Below are 17,836 nucleotides of genomic sequence, written 5' to 3' on the forward strand. Positions count from 1 at the left end.
ACACACACCTCACACACACAACCTACAGGTAATTCATACTGACACACACCTCACACACACAACCTACAGGTAATTCATACTGACACACACACCTCACACACACAACCTACAGGTAATGTATACTAACGCACAACCTACAGGTAATTCATACTGACACACACCTCACACAAACAACCTACAGGTAATTCACACTGACACACACACCTCACACACACAACCTACAGGTAATTCATACTGACACACACACCTCACACACACACAACCTACAGGTTTAAAGGTGATGGAATGATGGAAGCTAAACCTCAAGGGTTTAGGTGATGGAAGCTAAACCTCAAGGGTTGATCTGAGCCGTAGGCCAAATTGTCTTTGTGAATGGTGCTAAAGCTAAGCTTAGCACGGGTGAACGAATCAATGTATTTGAATGCGTCCCATTCAGCCCAAGATGTCTCTGGGGAACAGTCTGATAACGAGGTTCCCTGAGGAAGGAGAGGTGTCTGTCACCGTCCAGGCCTCTAACGGACGCTCCATGGTGCAGAACACCAAGAACGTTCACGTCTACGGTAAGAGAGAGGGAACATTACAGTGCTAATTATTATTGATATATAACAGAATTTTTGTATCTTTCAAGAATTTTATGTAATCTATCACAAGACATCTAGTAGCCCTTTTGGGTACTTCAGATTTTTGCAGGTGCCTGTAATTATCTCTGGCCCTAGGTGTGGCCTGTAAAATAAATAATTACAATTTCAAATAGAAAATTGAATGACAAAGCTGTAAAACCTTATCCTAAATATAAACCATCAACTTAGTGAATACCATTGGTGTTTAATATGAATGTTTCAGCATGACATATCCTTCATTTATATTTTTATACACTTTTTTTATTTTACTATGTCAATGTATTCGTTGTAAATGTTTTGGTGTCAAACTGGTGGCAGTTGTGAAGAAAGTCATTAGCTGAACGAGTTGCAGAGTTAATTGAAAAAAAATGCCATTGTTGATTAGATGCTATATTCATTAATTAGGCTATTTTCTCTAGTAGAAACTCGTGGACAATATGGACACAGATATAAATGAATACATTTTTTACAAGTTATTCAAGTATAAATTACCAAAGTTACGATAGATTGCCATAGATTTTCTGTTAACTACCAAAATTACTGAGGATTCCGGTAACTTTGTTAAACTACCAGTAGCATTGCAAACCTAGCTGTACATCAACTATTGATGATGTTATTGTATGAATTACATTATGTTAGTATATGCATTGGTTGAAGCTCAATGTTAAATTCAATATGACACTAAAAATCTATGAAAATTCACAAATCAACTTGAATTGAGGTACACAACACTCCCTGACCCTCGTCATGATCCGTCTGGCTGTTACCGAGAACCACTATGCTGGATTTTTGACAGGATTGTTAGCATTAGCGTCGTCAGACAATTTTTTCCTCCCAAACCTGGCTCGAATTCTAGATGTCGAATTAAAACTAGGTACAGAGTCCATTAGGTGACCATTAGACTGAATAAGTTTTGTAGGTGAAACAGATGTTTATACACTTTATAAAAAGGTTAAGGTTAGGGTTAAGGTTAACAGTGTGATAAGGTTAGGAAGGAGGTTAGGGTTAGGTTTAAAATCAGATTTAAGAAGATAAATGGTACACTACATGACCAAATGTATGTGGACACCTGCTCGTCGAACATCTCATTCTAAAATAATGGGCATTAATATGGAGTTGTTCCCCCCTTTGCTGCTATAACAGCCTCCACTCTTCTGGGAAGGCTTTCCACTAGATGTTGGAACATTGCTGTGGGGACTTGCTTCTATTCAGCCACGAGCATTAGTGAGGTTGGGCACTGATGTTGGCCAATTAGGTCTGGCTCCAATTCATCCCAAAGGTGTTCGATGGGGTTGAGGTCAGGGCTCTGTACAGGCCAGTCAAGTTCTTCCACAGCGATCTTGACAAACCATTTCTGTATGGACCTCGCTTTGTGCAAGGGGGCATTGTCATGCTGAAACAGGAAAGGGCCTTCCCCAAATTGTTGCCACAAAGTTGGAAGCACAGAAGTGTCTAGAATGTCATTGTATGCTGTAGCGTTAAGATTTCCCTTCACTGGAACTAAGGGGCCTAGCCCAAACCATGACAAACAGCCCCAGATCATTATTCCTCCTCCACCAAACTTTCCATTTGGCGCTATGCATTCGGGCAGGTAGCGTTCTCCTGGCATCTGCTAAGCCCAGATTTGTCATCGGACTGCCAGATGGTGAAGCGTGATTCATCACTCCAGAGAAGGCATTTCCACTGCTCCAGGGTCCAATGGAGGCGTGCTTTACTCCAGCCAACGCTTGGCATTGCGTGTGGTGATCTTAGGCTTGTGTGCGGCCGCTCGGCCATGGAAACCCATTTCATGAAGCTCCTGATGAACAGCTTTTGTGCTGAAGTTGCTTCCACAGGCAGTTTGGAACTCGGTAGTGAGCGTTGTAACCGAGGACAGACCATTTTTACGCGCTGCGCGCTTCAGCACTCGGAGATCTCGTTCTGTGAGCTGTTGTTGCTCCTAGCTCCAGCAGGACAGAAATTTGACAGACTGACTTGTTGGAAAGGTGGCATCCTATGACGGTGCACGTGTATGCTTATTTCAAATTATTAGGTGGCTCATAAAAAGCGTTGTTGAGTGGCAATGGAAAGGGTGTGATTACAGCCTACAATTCGCCCTCCAATTGTGTGACACTTTTGAAATTCTGCATTTCCCCTGATTGTCTATGGGTCAAAAGAAAAAGGGAAATAAAAGTATTATCTGAGTTTTTTAGGAGCGAAAGACACTGTCTACCGTTGTCCTCGCTAGGCTGTTTGATATCCTAAGCAACCTGCATACACATTGTGGGACGCACGATAGACCAACATACTGTAGCTACTGTAGTAGGTCAAAGCTGTGAACAGGGAAACCACGGTAGAGCATTTGGTGGAGTAGGCATTGTGGTGCTCCCGTGAATTTCCTTTATTTTTCGGCTTCAGACCTACTTATTTTTTGGTTTTTAATAGCTCTAGTACCTGGGTTCGCCATGATGTCATGTGCTGCTGTGTCACTGGGTAACGATGTCCATAGAGGAGTTTGATTTATTCATGAGAGAATGCTAACTGAGCAGAAATGTACTGTATTATCTTACCCCCAAGAGAACTGATGATACAGAATTAACATACTGCAGAAGCAGGCATTGTAGGATAATGAGAAACTGTTGACTTATTCTAAAGCCTCCAAACAGTTGAAATGAATATGGTGTCATTATTATGGAGGCTTCCATTATTGTTCATCTGAATGCTGTAACCCAAAATGGTTGCCTTTAGAGTTGACTTCCTGTGTGTCCTATTTGATCCCAGACCGTTTCCAGGTCATCCCCCTGGCCTTCAGCAGTAACCTGGACCGCCTCAACCCAAACATTCCAGAGTGGAGGGAGGACGTGGGTCAGGTGGTCACCAAGATATTGGCAAAGGTGAGTCTACTGTACTCACCTCATACATGACCTGATGCTTTAACATAACACGACCACTGTATTCTTCAGGATACATCATGATAGAATCTGCATTGGCCTCAATATGTTCAATGATTCTATTTGATAGAGATGATAATAATGAAATGGGAGAAAAAACATTGGGAGATGGAGGAGGGTCTACCTGAACTTGTTAGTTTGAACATAAACCAGGTCGTAACAGGGGACACAAGTCCCATCAGGTGTTGTTTTTGACCATGACCTTTGACTCCCAGATCACAGGTATCCCCCAGGTGTCCCTGGTAACCATGGTGAAGCGGGGCCTGCCCACCACAGCTGACCTGTACGTTCTCCCACCAGAGAGCCAGCGTGCTAAGTGGAGCGTGTTTGTGGATAAGGTACACTAGTGCACACGCACACTACCTAACTAAAATAAATGTCACTCACTGCAGTAATTTACCTCTGTGTATGGTTGTGCTTGTATGGTTGTGTTTTATATTTCTTTCACAGCGTATACCTGCGATCAAGCAGGCCTTCAACGACAACAACGTTAGCTTCATCGTACGAGGAGGTCTACAGGTGTTGGTGAAGCTAGCTGACCCTAACGCAGGTAACCAAAGCATCCTGCATTACCGTTCCAATTCCTGTAATCATGCCATTGTGATGTTGTAAATATGATGTCATAATAGATCATTTCTCCATTTCATTATTTGGTTTCATGTTGACTATGAATGGATAATTTAGTTTTTATCAATCTATTTCAAAGGACTAGTAGCTAATGAGTCGTCCACGAGAGCGATGGAGATCGATGAGTGTTAGTCACCTCACACAACCTTTTTTCTTACTTTTACTTCCTGCTTTCTCAACGGAGATGGCCGCCTCGCTTCGCGTTCCTAGGAAACTATGTAGTATTTAGTTTTTTTATGTGTTATTTCTTACATTGTTACCCCAGGTAATCTTAGGTTTTATTACATACAGTCGGGAGGAACTATTGGATATAAGAGCAACGTCAACTCACCAACATTACGACCAGGAATACGACGTTCCCGAAGCGGATCCTCTGTTTGGACCACCACCCAGGACAATGGATCGGATCCCGGTAGGCGACCCAAAACAACGACGCCGTAGAAGGGGCAGACGGAGCGGTCTTCTGGTCAGGCTCCGTAGACGGGCACATCGCGCACCGCTCCCGAGCATACTACTCGCCAATGTCCAGTCTCTTGACAACAAGGTAGACGAAATCCGAGCAAGGGTAGCATTCCAGAGAGACATCCGAGACTGTAATGTTCTTTGTTTCACGGAAACATGGCTCACTCGAGACACTCTATCTGAGTCGGTACAGCCACCTGGTTTCTTCACGCATCGCGCCGACAGAAACAAGCATCTCTCTGGTAAGAAGAAGGGCAGGGGTGTATGCCTTATGATTAACGAGACGTGGTGTGATCATAACAACATACAGGAACTCAAGTCCTTTTGTTCACCTGACTTAGAATTCCTCACAATCAAATGCCGACCGCATTATCTACCAAGAGAATTCTCTTCGATCATAATCACAGTCATGTATATTCCCCCCCAAGCAGACACATCGATGGCCCTGAAAGAACTTCATTGGACTCTTTGTAAACTGGAAACCACATATCCTGCATTTATTGTAGCCGGAGATTTTAACAAGGCTAATCTGAAAACAAGGCTGCCCAAATTCTATCAGCATATCGATTGTGCTACCAGGAGTAGCAAAACCCTAGACCACTGTTATTCTAACTTCCGTGACGCATATAAGGCCCTCCCCCGCCCTCCCTTCGGAAAAGCTGGCCACGACTCCATTTTGTTGCTCCTAGCCTATAGACAGAGACTAAAACAGGAAGCACCTGCGCTCAGGTCTGTTCAACAATGGTCCGACCAATCGGGTTCCACGCTTCAAGATTGCTTCGATCACGTGGACTGGGATATGTTCCGCATTGCGGCGAACAACAACATTGAGAGAATACGCTGATTCGGTGTGCGAGTTTATTAACAAGTGCATCGGTGATGTTGTACCCACAGCGTCTATTAAAACATTCCCCAACCAGAAACCGTGGATTGATGGCAGCATTCGCGCAAAACTGAACTCGCAAACCACTGCTTTTAATCAGGGCAAGGTGACCGGAAACATGACTGAATACAAACAGTGTAGCTATTCCCTCCGCAAGGCAATCAAACAAGCTAAGCGTCAGTATAGAGACAAAGTGGAGTCGCAATTCAACGGCTCAAACACGAGAGGTATGTGGCAGGGTCTACAGTCAATCACGGACTACAAAAGAAAAACCAGCCTCGTCGCAGATCACGACGCCTTGCTCCCAGACAGATTAAACAACTTTTTGGCTCGCTTTGAGGACAACACAGTGCCACTGAAACGGCCCACTACCAAAACCTGCGGGCTCTCCTTCACTGCAGCCAACGTGAGTAAAACATTTAAACTTGTTAACCCTCGCAAGGCTGCAGACCCAGACGGCATCCCCGGCCGCGTCCTCAGAGCATGCGCAGACCAGCTGGCTGGTGTGTTTACGGACATATTCAATCAATCCTTATCCCAGTCTGCTGTCCCCACATGCTTCAAGAGGGCCACCATTGTTCCTGTTCCCAAGAAAGCTAAGGTAACTGAGCTAAATGACCACCGCCCCGTAGCACTCACTTCTGTCATCATGAAGTGCTTTGAGAGGCTAGTTAAGGATCATATCACCTCCACCTTACCTGACACCCTAGACCCACTCCAATTTGCTTACCGCCCCAATAGGTCCACAGACGACGCAATCGCTATCACACTGCACACTGCCCTAACCCATCTGGACAAGAGGAATACCTATGTAAGAATGCTGTTCATCGATTACAGCTCAGCATTTAACACCATAGTACCCTCCAAACTCGTCATTAAGCTCGAGACCCTGGGTCTCGACCCCACCCTGTGCAACTGGGTCCTGGACTTCCTGACGGGGCGCCCCCAGGTGGTGAGGGTAGGTAACAACATCTCCACCCCGCTGATCCTCAACACTGGGTCCCCACAAGGGTGTGTTCTCAGCCCTCTCCTGTACTCCCTGTTCACCCACGACTGTGTGGCCATTCACGCCTCCAACTCAATCATCAAGTTTGCAGACGACACAACAGTGGTAGGCTTGATTACCAACAACAACGAGACGGCCTACAGGGAGGAGGTGGGGGCCCTCTGAGTGTGGTGTCAGGAAAATAACCTCACACTCAATGTCAACAAAACAAAGGAGATGATCGTGGACTTCAGGAAACAGCAGAGGGAGCAGCCCCCTATCTACATTGACGGCACAGTAGTGGAGAAGGTGGAAAGTTTTAAGTTCCTCGGTGTACACATCACGGACAAACTGAAATGGTCCACCCACACAGACAGCGTGGTGAAGAAGGTGCAGCAGCGCCTCTTCAACCTCAGGAGGCTGAAGAAATTCAGCTTGTCACCAAAAACTCTCACAAACTTTTACAGATGCACAATCGAGAGCATCCTGTCGGGCTGTATCACCGCCTGGTACGGCAGCTGCTCTGCCCAATACCGGAAGGCTCTCCAGAGGGTAGTGAGGTCTGCACAACGCATCACCGGGTGCAAACTACCTGCCCTCCAGGACACCTACACCACCCGCTGTCACAGGAAGGCCAAAAAGATCATCAAGGACAGCAACCACCCGAGCCACTGCCTGTTCCCCCCGCTATCATCCAGAAGGCGAGGTCAGTACAGGTGCATCAAAGCTGGAACCGAGAGACTGAAAAACAGCTTCTATCTCAAGGCCATCAGACTGTTAAACAGCCATCACTAACATTGAGTGGCTGCTGCCAACATACTGACTCAACTCCAGCCACTTTAATAATGGAAAAATTGATGTAATCAATTTATCACTAGCCACTTAAAATAATGTTTACATACGCTACATTACTCATCCCATATGTATATACTGTACTCTATACCATCTACTGCATCTTGCCATCTTGATGTAATTAAATGTATCACTAGCCACTTTAAACAATGCCACTTTATATAATGTTTTCATACCCTACATTACTCATCTCATATGTATATACTGTACGCTATACCATCTACTGCATCTTGCCTATGCCGTTCGGCCATCACTCATTTATATATTTGTATGTACATATTCGTATTCATTCCTTTACACTTGTGTGTATAAGGTAGTTGTTGTGGAATTGTTAGGTTATATTACTTGTTAGATATTACAGCATGGTCGGAACTAGAAGCACAAGCATTTCGCTACACTTGCGTTAACATCTGCTAACCATGTGTATGTGACAAATACATTTGATTTGAAAAGGAACCTACATTTCCTCCAATCTGATTGGTTGTGGGTTCCTGTTACCTGCTCTCTGCTTTCAGTGTTATTTCCCTAAGTTTTTACCCACTAAATTGCTAAAATGTTAGACATTTTTTCACAATATCTACAGAGGTAAACAATATGTTTCAATAATGTCTAATCTATTCCCTTTCCTTTTTAACTTGATCTTTTGTTGGACAGTTTGGTTATGGATCACTTCTCCTGACCGTGTGGTGTGTGTTGTCTGTTGAACACTGTAAGGTGTTTATTGAAGCGGAGTGGAATGGAGTGTTAGCATTCTGTTGGACTTTATTGTGACATGGCAGCTGTAATCTTGTTTGTGTCTCAGGGGCCCACATCCACAGGAGGTGTGTGTGTGTGTGTGTGTGTGTTACCTACCCTGTGTTCATTTCCCATCTGATGTGCGTTGTCTATGCTTGTGTGTGTGTGTGTGTGTGTGTGTGTGTGTGTTTGTGTGTGTGTGTCATATCATAATGGTGCCTTTTTCAAATCACATCAAATTGTATTAGTCACATGCTCCGAATACAACAGGTGTAGACCTTACAGTGAAATGCTTACTTACAAGCCCATAACCAACAATGCAGTTTTAAGAAAATACCTAAAAAAGTCAGAAATAAAAGTAAGAAATAATTAAAGAGCAGCAGTAAAATAACAAATGTGAGGCTATATACAGGGGGTACCAGTACAGAGTCAATGTGGAGGGGCACCGGTTAGTCAAGGTAATTGAGGTAATATGTAGATGTAGGTCGAGTTTTTAAAGTGACTATGCATAAATAATAACTGAGATTAGCAGAAGCGTAAAAGGGCAGGGGGGGGGGACAATGCAAATAGTCTGGGTAGCCATTTGATTAGATGTTCAGGAGTCTTATGGCTTGGGGGTAGAATCTGTTTAGAAGCCTCTTGGACCTAGACTTGTCGCTCCGGTACCGCTTGCAGTGCGGTAGCAGAGAGAACAGTCTATGACGAGGGTGGCTGGAGTCTACGAGGGTGGCTGGAGTCTACGAGGGTGGCTGGGGTCTATGAGGGTGGCTGGGGTCTACGAGGGTGGCTGGAGTCTACGAGGGTGGCTGGAGTCTACGAGGGTGGCTGGAGTCTACGAGGGTGGCTGGTGTCCATGAGGGTGGCTGGAATCTACGAGGGTGGCTGGAGTCTACGAGGGTGGCTGGAGTCTTTGACCATTTTCAGGGTCACCTGGTATAGGGGTTCTTAGTGTGTGTGTGTGTGTGTGTGTGTGTGTGTGTGTGTGTGTGTGTGGTGTGTGTGTGTGTGTGTGTGTGTGTGTGTGTGTGTGTGTGTGTGTGTGTGTGTGTGTGTGTGTCATATCATTGTGTGTGTGTGTTCCTGTTTGTGTGTGTCATATCATAATGTGTGTGTGTTGTCTTTCTCCCCTGCAGGTTCTCAGGGTGGAGTGGCAGGTCCTGGAGTCTGGGCTCTGGCTGTCATCTTCCTCATCAGCCTCCTCGCTACCGGATCCTTCATCCTCTACAAGTTCAAGAGGTGGGTCTTATAGACTTAGCCTGCATGGCTGCCAGTCTGTTGCTGCGCGTTTGCCAACTACTTATGGAATTTTCATGCAAAACATGATTTCACACGACAATGACAATGTAGTAGACTAAAGCACAAACAGATCTGGGACCAAGCTATTTTAGACTTACATATCTGAGATATGCACTGGGCACTAGACTGGCCAGTCCTCCTCTGAAGCGTTGCATGACTGCAGATGAAAACATAACCGTGACTACGGATGAAAACATAACCGTGACTACAGATGAAAACATAACCGTGACTACAGATGAAAACATAACTGTGACTACAGATGAAAACATAACCGTGACTACAGATGAAAACATAACCGTGACTACAGATGAAAACATAACCGGGACTACAGATGAAAACATAACCGTGACTACAGATGAAAACATAACCGTGACTACAGATGAAAACATAACCGTGACTACAGATGAAAACATAACTGCATGTATCAAGATACAGTTGGTGAATACATACAGTTGAAGTCGGAAGTTTACATACACTTAGGTTGGAGTCATTAAAAATAGTTTTTCAACCAGTCCACAAATTTCAAGTTAAAACCTGTTGAGGACAGACGTTCTGCTAGCGGAACGCCTAGCCAATATCCAATGGAACAGCATGGCGCGAAATACAAAACCTCAAAAATCTAATAATTTCAATTTCTCAAATTTACGACTATTGTACACCATTTTAAAGATACACTTCTCCTTAATCCAACCACATTGTCCGATTTCAAAAAGGCTTTACAGTGAAAGCAAAACATTACATTATGTTAGGAGAGTACATAGACCAAAATAACCACACAGCCATTTTCCAAGCAAGGATATATGTCACAAAAACCCAAAACACAGCTAAATGAAGCACTAACCTTTGACGATCTTCATCAGATGACACTCCTAGCACATCATGTTACACAATACATGTATGTTTTGTTCGATAAAGTTCATATTTATATCCAAAAACAGCATTTTACATTGGCGCGTGATGTTCAGAAAATGTATTCCCACCAAAAACTTACGGTGAATTTACAAAAATACTCATCATAAACGTTGACAAAATACATAACAATTATTTGAAGAATTATAGATACAGTACTCCTTTATGCAACCGCTGTGTCAGATTTTAAAATAGCTTTATGGAGAAAGCACATTTTTCAATATTCTGAGTACATAGCTCGCCATCACAGCGAGCTATACAGACACCCGCCAAGTTCGGGGCAACCTAAACTCAGAATTAGTATTATAAATATGCTCTTACCTTTGCTGATCTTTGTCAGAATGCACTCCCAGGACTGCTACTTCCACAAGAAATGTTTTTGTCCGAAATAATCCATATTTATGTCCAAATACCTCCGTTTTGTTTGTGTGTTCAGGTCACTATCCAAAGGCATACCGCGCGAGCGCAATTCGAGACACAAAAATTCTAAATGTTCCATTACCGTACTTAGAAGCATGTCGAAAGCTGTTTAAAATCAATCTTTATGGTATTTTTTATGTAAAATTGCGATAATATTCCAACCGGACAATAGCGTATTCATTCAAGGAGAAAAAGAAGGAACCGCGTGCTCGCGGGACCGCGCATATCCAATCTCTTTGTCCCCAGGCAGTCCACTCAGTGAATGAGCTCCTATACTCTGCCCAGTGACAGGAGAATGCTCAAACAACTTTCTGAAGGCTTTTGACAGCCAATGGAAGCCTTAGGAAGTGCAACGTGACCCCACAAATACTGTAGTTTCGAAAGGGACTAGAAAGAAGAACTACAATTCTCAGATCCTCTACTTCCTGGTTGAATTCTTCTCAGGTTTTTGTCTGCCATATGAGTTCTGTTATACTCACAGACACCATTCAAACAGTTTTAGAAACTTCAGAGTGTTTTCTATCCAAATCTACTAATAATATACATATTCTAGTTTCTGGGAAAAAGTAGTAACCAGTTTAATTTGGGTACGTTTTTTCATCTGGCCGTGAAAATACTGCCCCCTATCCTCAACAGGTTTTAACAAACTATAGTTTTGGCAAGTCAGTTAGGAAATCTCCTTTGTGCATGACACAAGTAATTTTTCCAACAATTGTTTACAGACAGATTTCACTTTTAATTCACTGTATCACAATTCCAGTGGGTCAGAAGTTTACATGCAATAAGTTGACTGTGCCTTTAAACAACTTGGAAAATTCCTGAAAATGATGTTATGGCTTTAGAAGCTTCTGATAGTCTAATTGACATAATTTGAGTCAATTGGAGGTGTACCCATGGATGTATTTCAAGGCCTACCTTCACTCAGTGCCTCTTTGCTTGACATCATGGGAAAATTTTAAAAAATCAGCCAAGACTTCAGAAAAAACATTGTAGACCTCCAGATGTCCTAACCAACTTGCCAAAACTATAGTTTGTTAACAAGAAATTTGTGGAGTGTTTTAAAAACTAGTTTTAATGACTCCAACCTGTATGTAAACTTCCGACTTCAACTGTATATATGCTGTCTATAGAATACATAAATGCATGTACTTGATGAATCTAGATTCTACATGAATATGTTGTGCATGATTTGTCTTTTGCTCACCAGTTACACCAATAGCACATACTTTGCATCCGATGCAGAAAGTCCACAATCTGTCACTCATTAACATGAACTACAACTCTAGCCAAACCTCTTATCAAAACTACAAATCCCACAGTCCTTGGCTTAGGACAGAGGATGCCTATCCTCCGCTGTTTTTCAGAAAGCTGCCCGGCCGGAACGTCTACGCCCAGATGCACAATGAGAAGGAGCAGGAGATGACCAGCCCTGTCAATCACAGTGAGGACACGCAGCACATCATCCAGGGGGAGGAGTTTATCGACGACGACCTGGACTCGCAGACTCTAGGTAACGCAGAAGGTAGCCCCGCCTTCTGTTCCCTGATCAGGATTAGGACTAACCCCCACTACTACTAACAGAACAGCCTGCTACCACTCACGAGCCCAGGTAGTTAACAGAACAGTTAACAGAACAGCCTGCTACCACTCACAAGCCCAGGTAGTTAACAGAACAGTTAACAGAACAGCCTGCTACCACTCACAAGCCCAGGTAGTTAACAGAACAGTTAACAGAACAGCCTGCTACCACTCACAAGCCCAGGAAGTTAACAGAACAGTTAACAGAACAGCCTGCTACCACTCACAAGCCCAGGAAGTTAACAGAACAGCCTGCTACCACTCACAAGCCCAGGTAGTTAACAGAACAGCCTGCTACCACTCACAAGCCCAGGAAGTTAACAGAACAGCCTGCTACCACTCACAAGCCCAGGAAGTTAACAGAACAGCCTGCTACCACTCACAAGCCCAGGTAGTTAACAGAACAGCCTGCTACCACTCACAAGCCCAGGAAGTTAACAGAACAGCCTGCTACCACTCACAAGCCCAGGAAGTTAACAGAACAGCCTGCTACCACTCACAAGCCCAGGAAGTTAACAGAACAGCCTGCTACCACTCACAAGCCCAGGAAGTTAACAGAACAGCCTGCTACCACTCACAAGCCCAGGTAGTTAACAGAACAGCCTGCTACCACTCACAAGCCCAGGAAGTTAACAGAACTGCCTGCTACCACTCACAAGCCCAGGTAGTTAACAGAACAGCCTGCTACCACTCACAAGCCCAGGAAGTTAACAGAACAGCCTGCTACCACTCACAAGCCCAGGTAGTTAACAGAACAGCCTGCTACCACTCACAAGCCCAGGAAGTTAACAGAACAGCCTGCTACCACTCACAAGCCCAGGTAGTTAACAGAACAGCCTGCTACCACTCACAAGCCCAGGTAGTTAACAGAACAGCCTGCTACCACTCACAAGCCCAGGTAGTTAACAGAACAGCCTGCTACCACTCACAAGCCCAGGTAGTTAACAGAACAGCCTGCTACCACTCACAAGCCCAGGAAGTTAACAGAACATTTAACAGAACAGTTAACAATCCAAGGTATTCCTTATTTGCTGTTGTATTATTCATAAAAGCTACTAAACTGATATTGATATTGTGAGTTAAAGGTAAAACATTTTAAGCATTCTAATACCTATATCAATGGGAAATATTAATTAAAATCAGAGCTATGGGTTAGTTAAAAGATAACCATCCAGTCAAAGAGAAACGGACAATCAAGGAAATGCTTTAATGTTGCAAGATAAAGAAGCAGGTGGTATTTTCTCTTTTAAAACCAACCGACCCTCGACTCTGGTCTCACTACTTCCTCTCTCTCCTTGTTGCTAGGTAACCACTCGGGCGTGGTGCTGAGCATCAACTCCAGAGAGCTGCACAGCTACCTGACCAGCTGATGGCTGAACACGGACACGCTAACCAGCTAGCCATGCTAACGAGCACAGGGAACTCTACTCTGCCTTCCCCCTCTGTCTCTCTGTCTGACCAACCAATCCACCGCTCCCCGTACAGAGGGAGAGAGAAAGCACTACAGTCTAGCATTAGTCCCTATCTCTTCCCTCCTCTCCTTTCTGATTCCTCTCCCCCTCTCCACAGCCCCTTGCTCCCTCATTTCCGTCTCTAACTCAGAGGGACACTTATGCTCCATTCTGCTCGTCCCTCTATCTCGTCCTCCACTGTGTTACTGTAACATTGGGGGTGTGGGCCAACTCTGCTTTTTACCCAGTGTCCTTTGCACCCAGTGTCCTTTGCACCCAGTGTCCTTGTGTCCTTGTACCCAGTGTCATGACTGCTCTGTGTATTCTCATTGGCTAAACCCCTCGGAGACTGATTGGACACCACCCAGTGAGGAAAGAGAAATCCGGTGACATCACAGAGAACGCCCTGCCTACTGGCCTGCTATTTAGAACGCTCTGGACTGTAAGACTCGTCTTTCACTGACTCTCACCAGGTAGTTTCTAGATACGCTATACAGTGCATTTGGAAAGTATTCAGACTCCTTGACTTTTTCACAATGTTGTTATGTTACAGCCTTATTCTAAAATTGATTAAATCGTTTTTTTCCCTCATCAATCTACACACAATATCCCATAATGACATCACAATACCCCATAATGACATCACAATACCCCATAATGACATCACAATACCCCATAATGACAACACAATACCCCATAATGACATCACAATACCCCATAATGACATCACAATACCCCATAATGACATCACAATACCCCATAATGACATCACAATACCCCATAATGACAAAGCAAAAACAGGTTATAATTTTTTTTGCAACATAGATATTCAGACCCTTTACTCAGTACATTCAATCAATTGAATTTACCACAGGTAGACTCCAATAAAGTTGTAGAAACATCTCAAGGATGATCAATGGAAACAGGATGCACCTGAGCTCAATTCTGAGTCTCATAGCAAAGAGTCTGAATACTTATGTGAATAATGTTTTTTTTATTTTTTATTTGAATATATTTGCAAACATTTCTAAAATACAGTTTTCGTTTTGTCTTTATGGGGTATTGTGTGTAGATTGACGAGGAAAGAAATGCATTTAATCAATTTTGGAATAAGGCTGTAACGTAACAAAATGTGGAAAAAGTCAAGGGGTCTGAATACTTTCCGAATGCCCTGTATATACAATAGTATGTCGACACCCCATCAAATTAGTAAATTGGGCTATTTCAGCCACACCCGTTGCTGACAGGTGTATAAAATCGAGCACACAGCCATGCAATCACCATAGACAAACATTGGCAGTAGAATTGTATTACTGAAGAGCTCAGTGACTTTCAATGTTGGATGCCACCTTTCCAACAAGTCAGCTCGTGAAATTTCTGCCCTGCTAGAGATTCCCCGGTCAACTGTAAATTATGTTACTGTGAAGTGGAAATGTCTAGGAGCAACAACGGCTCAGCCACAAAGTGGTAGACCACACAACCTCACAGAACGGGACCGCCTAGTGCATTTCTGTGCTTCAAATTTGTGGCAACAGTTTGGGGAAAGCCCTTTCCTGTTTCAGCATGATAATGTCCCAGTTACAAAGTGAAGTCCATACAGAAATGGTTTGTCGAGATCGGTGTGGAAGAACTTGACTGGCCTGCACAGAGGCCTGACCTCTACCCTATCGAACACCTTTGGGATGAATTGGAATGCCGACTGCGAACCAGGCCTAATCGCGCAACATCAGTGCCCGACCTCACTAATGCTCTTGTGGCTGAATGGAAGCAAGTCCCCGCAGTAATGTTCCAGCATCTAGTGGGAAGCCTTCCCAGAAGAGTGGAGGCTGTTATTGCAGCAAAGGGGGGACCAACTCCATATTAATTACCATAATTACCATAATTTTTTTATGAGATCTTTGATGAGCAGGTGTCCACATACTTTTGGTGATGAAGTGTATGCTAGTTCACTAGTAGTAGGAGGATAGTGGGGTGCTGTACACAGTATCACCAAAACAGAACCACGCAATGACCAGGCCATAGCCGTGAGAAGTACAGTTTGGTAAAATAATTCTCACACACATTCTGGATGGGCATAGTTTAGCAGTGGAGAAAAGAGAGGTGGAGTTGTTACCACCTCCATTACTACCAAATAAAGAGAAGCAATGTTTTTAGGAGAAGCAATTTATAATTGGCTCTTTTTCTCTCTCTCACACTTCAAATGCAATAACACTCTTATTCGGAAAAGAATGAGATTGAGCGCCCACTTTAAATCTGCAGGGAAGTTATATGAAGGATAGGACGTGGAACGGTTGCAGTCTGAACTGAGACAGGGTTGCCTTTGTGAGAAGAATGCAACTACCCATTTAGGCACTAGGGGGTGGTGTTGCTCTGTTTATAAATCCCAGATACAGGTACTTGAGTTGAGCTAAAATGAAGCATGTGGGAAAATCCTCTTTCATTCACCATTATTTACATGAAATCCTTGTTAATATGTCTCCTTTCATCATACAACAATGTATAAGAATGCTCTTTAATAATTCATATTTTAATCATTTTTTTAAAGATGAAGTATTTGTATAATTTTTTTGATGTTCTATGGTACTTGATGAGCAGGTGAGGTTAAAAGAGTGACACTTAGAATGGTATGTGGTTGTGTGATATTTCAGCACATTTACAGCATGTCACCTCCCCGGGTTAGAAAGCCATTGTTTGCCCCATGGTGCCTAAAAAAGAAGTGGACTCCTCTGCTCATCTAACATGAACTACAACTCCAGCCAAACCTCTCATCAAAACGACAAAATCCCACATTTCCGGTGCATTTCCTCTGTTAATTTACTAATAACAGTTTGACCCCAACCCCAAGATAGCCCCTGGGTCAGAGGTCAACGTGAGTTCATTTCCCCAGAGACAAAGTCGTCGTCATGGAGATGGTGTGGCTGTCATTATTGAGCCTATGTTAGGCAGAGTTAGTGGTGGTATTTCTCCCCATATAATTTGTCTTGTGTACATAGATTTGTATATATGAACAACCTCTCACTGTATATAGTCCTTCACGTGAGTGTGAGTATTTTACACTGATACCAAAACATACACAGTCATTTTTTTTGGAGGTCTCCTCCTCCACTGAATCCTCTCATAACAGTACAATGACGCAGAGAGTTTCTCAATACCATTGCTTGCTTCTCATGTATCAGTTAGCAATATTTCAGTGTATAGCTAAGTATCATAGACTTTTAGATAGGCTACTTTCTGTTGTATCCATTGTTTAACTGGAAAGGATCTCTCATTATCAAATCTACATTGGTAAGTAGCTTTCCTTCCCTTCTCAAAATATCCCAAGATGTTTCATTTGCACTAAGGACGTAGTCATCTTGAAGAGTACAGTCTAGAGTGAAGTGGACCGTCTTCACACATTGGGCCATACAGACTTGCTAGAGATGTCTTGAATGAGACAGTACTAGTCTACAGACCAATGCTCAGAGTCAATCTCTAGCTTTCCAGTGAGTCAGTTACATTCATGATGATGGTAGGCCTATCTGATACACCCAGACACACACCGGCCTGACGGTCTGTTCTTCATGTTCTTTTGTACATATATATGCTTATATTTGGCTTGTTCTTAGTTTTCTAGAGATGTCTCGTCTGTTATTATGTCCACCCCTTGTTGAAGGGGGGTGGCGGGGGTCAAGAGAATCCAATATATTTGTGAAGGAGATTCACTGTTGATGACTAAGATCATGTGAAGTTGACCTCACAGTTTTATTCATGTTTTTTTGATTTGTTTGAATTTTGTTTAAATAAATGAAAAATTTTATGAAGTCCTCAACAGAGAGCGTAGTGCACTTAACCTGCATTCTGGAATAAATCACTCCCCTAAATCTACATGTTGCTTGTCATCATTGTATCTGCTCAATAAATATTTCACTTTCTTCAAGGGCTTGATGATTAGTTGACTAGTTGAATCAGCTGTGCTAGCTCTGGAATAGATCAAGTACATGGAATGGCTGGGGGGAGGTTGGATAAATGCTTTTTTAAACCTACCCAACTCACAGTAAATATGTACTTAGTAATGGCACACATGGGAATTGAACTAACAATCCCCCTGT

General features: G+C 43.3%; 1 protein-coding gene across 3 annotated transcripts in view; it reads left to right on the forward strand.

Moving 5' to 3' along the window:
• LOC106608564 (VPS10 domain-containing receptor SorCS2) overlaps positions 1-17,612 on the forward strand; it is a 550,052-nt gene extending 532,440 nt beyond the window's left edge. Inside the window, exons 20-26 of one of the 3 annotated variants that reach the window (XM_045721501.2) lie at positions 437-560; positions 3,381-3,493; positions 3,766-3,888; positions 4,001-4,100; positions 9,228-9,330; positions 12,039-12,241; positions 13,603-17,612. In XM_045721501.2, coding sequence (XP_045577457.2) covers positions 437-560; positions 3,381-3,493; positions 3,766-3,888; positions 4,001-4,100; positions 9,228-9,330; positions 12,039-12,241; positions 13,603-13,667 — 831 coding nt within the window. In that variant the 3' untranslated portion in view covers positions 13,668-17,612. The remainder of the gene's footprint in view (positions 1-436; positions 561-3,380; positions 3,494-3,765; positions 3,889-4,000; positions 4,101-9,227; positions 9,331-12,038; positions 12,242-13,602) is intronic. The other 2 variants (XM_045721502.2, XM_045721503.2) reach the window with 2 other exon arrangements.
• Positions 17,613-17,836: the final 224 nt, after the last annotated feature.

This window comes from Salmo salar, chromosome 07 (genome assembly GCF_965601325.2).
Source record: "Salmo salar chromosome 07, fSalSal1, whole genome shotgun sequence".
Lineage (NCBI taxonomy): Eukaryota > Metazoa > Chordata > Actinopteri > Salmoniformes > Salmonidae > Salmo > Salmo salar.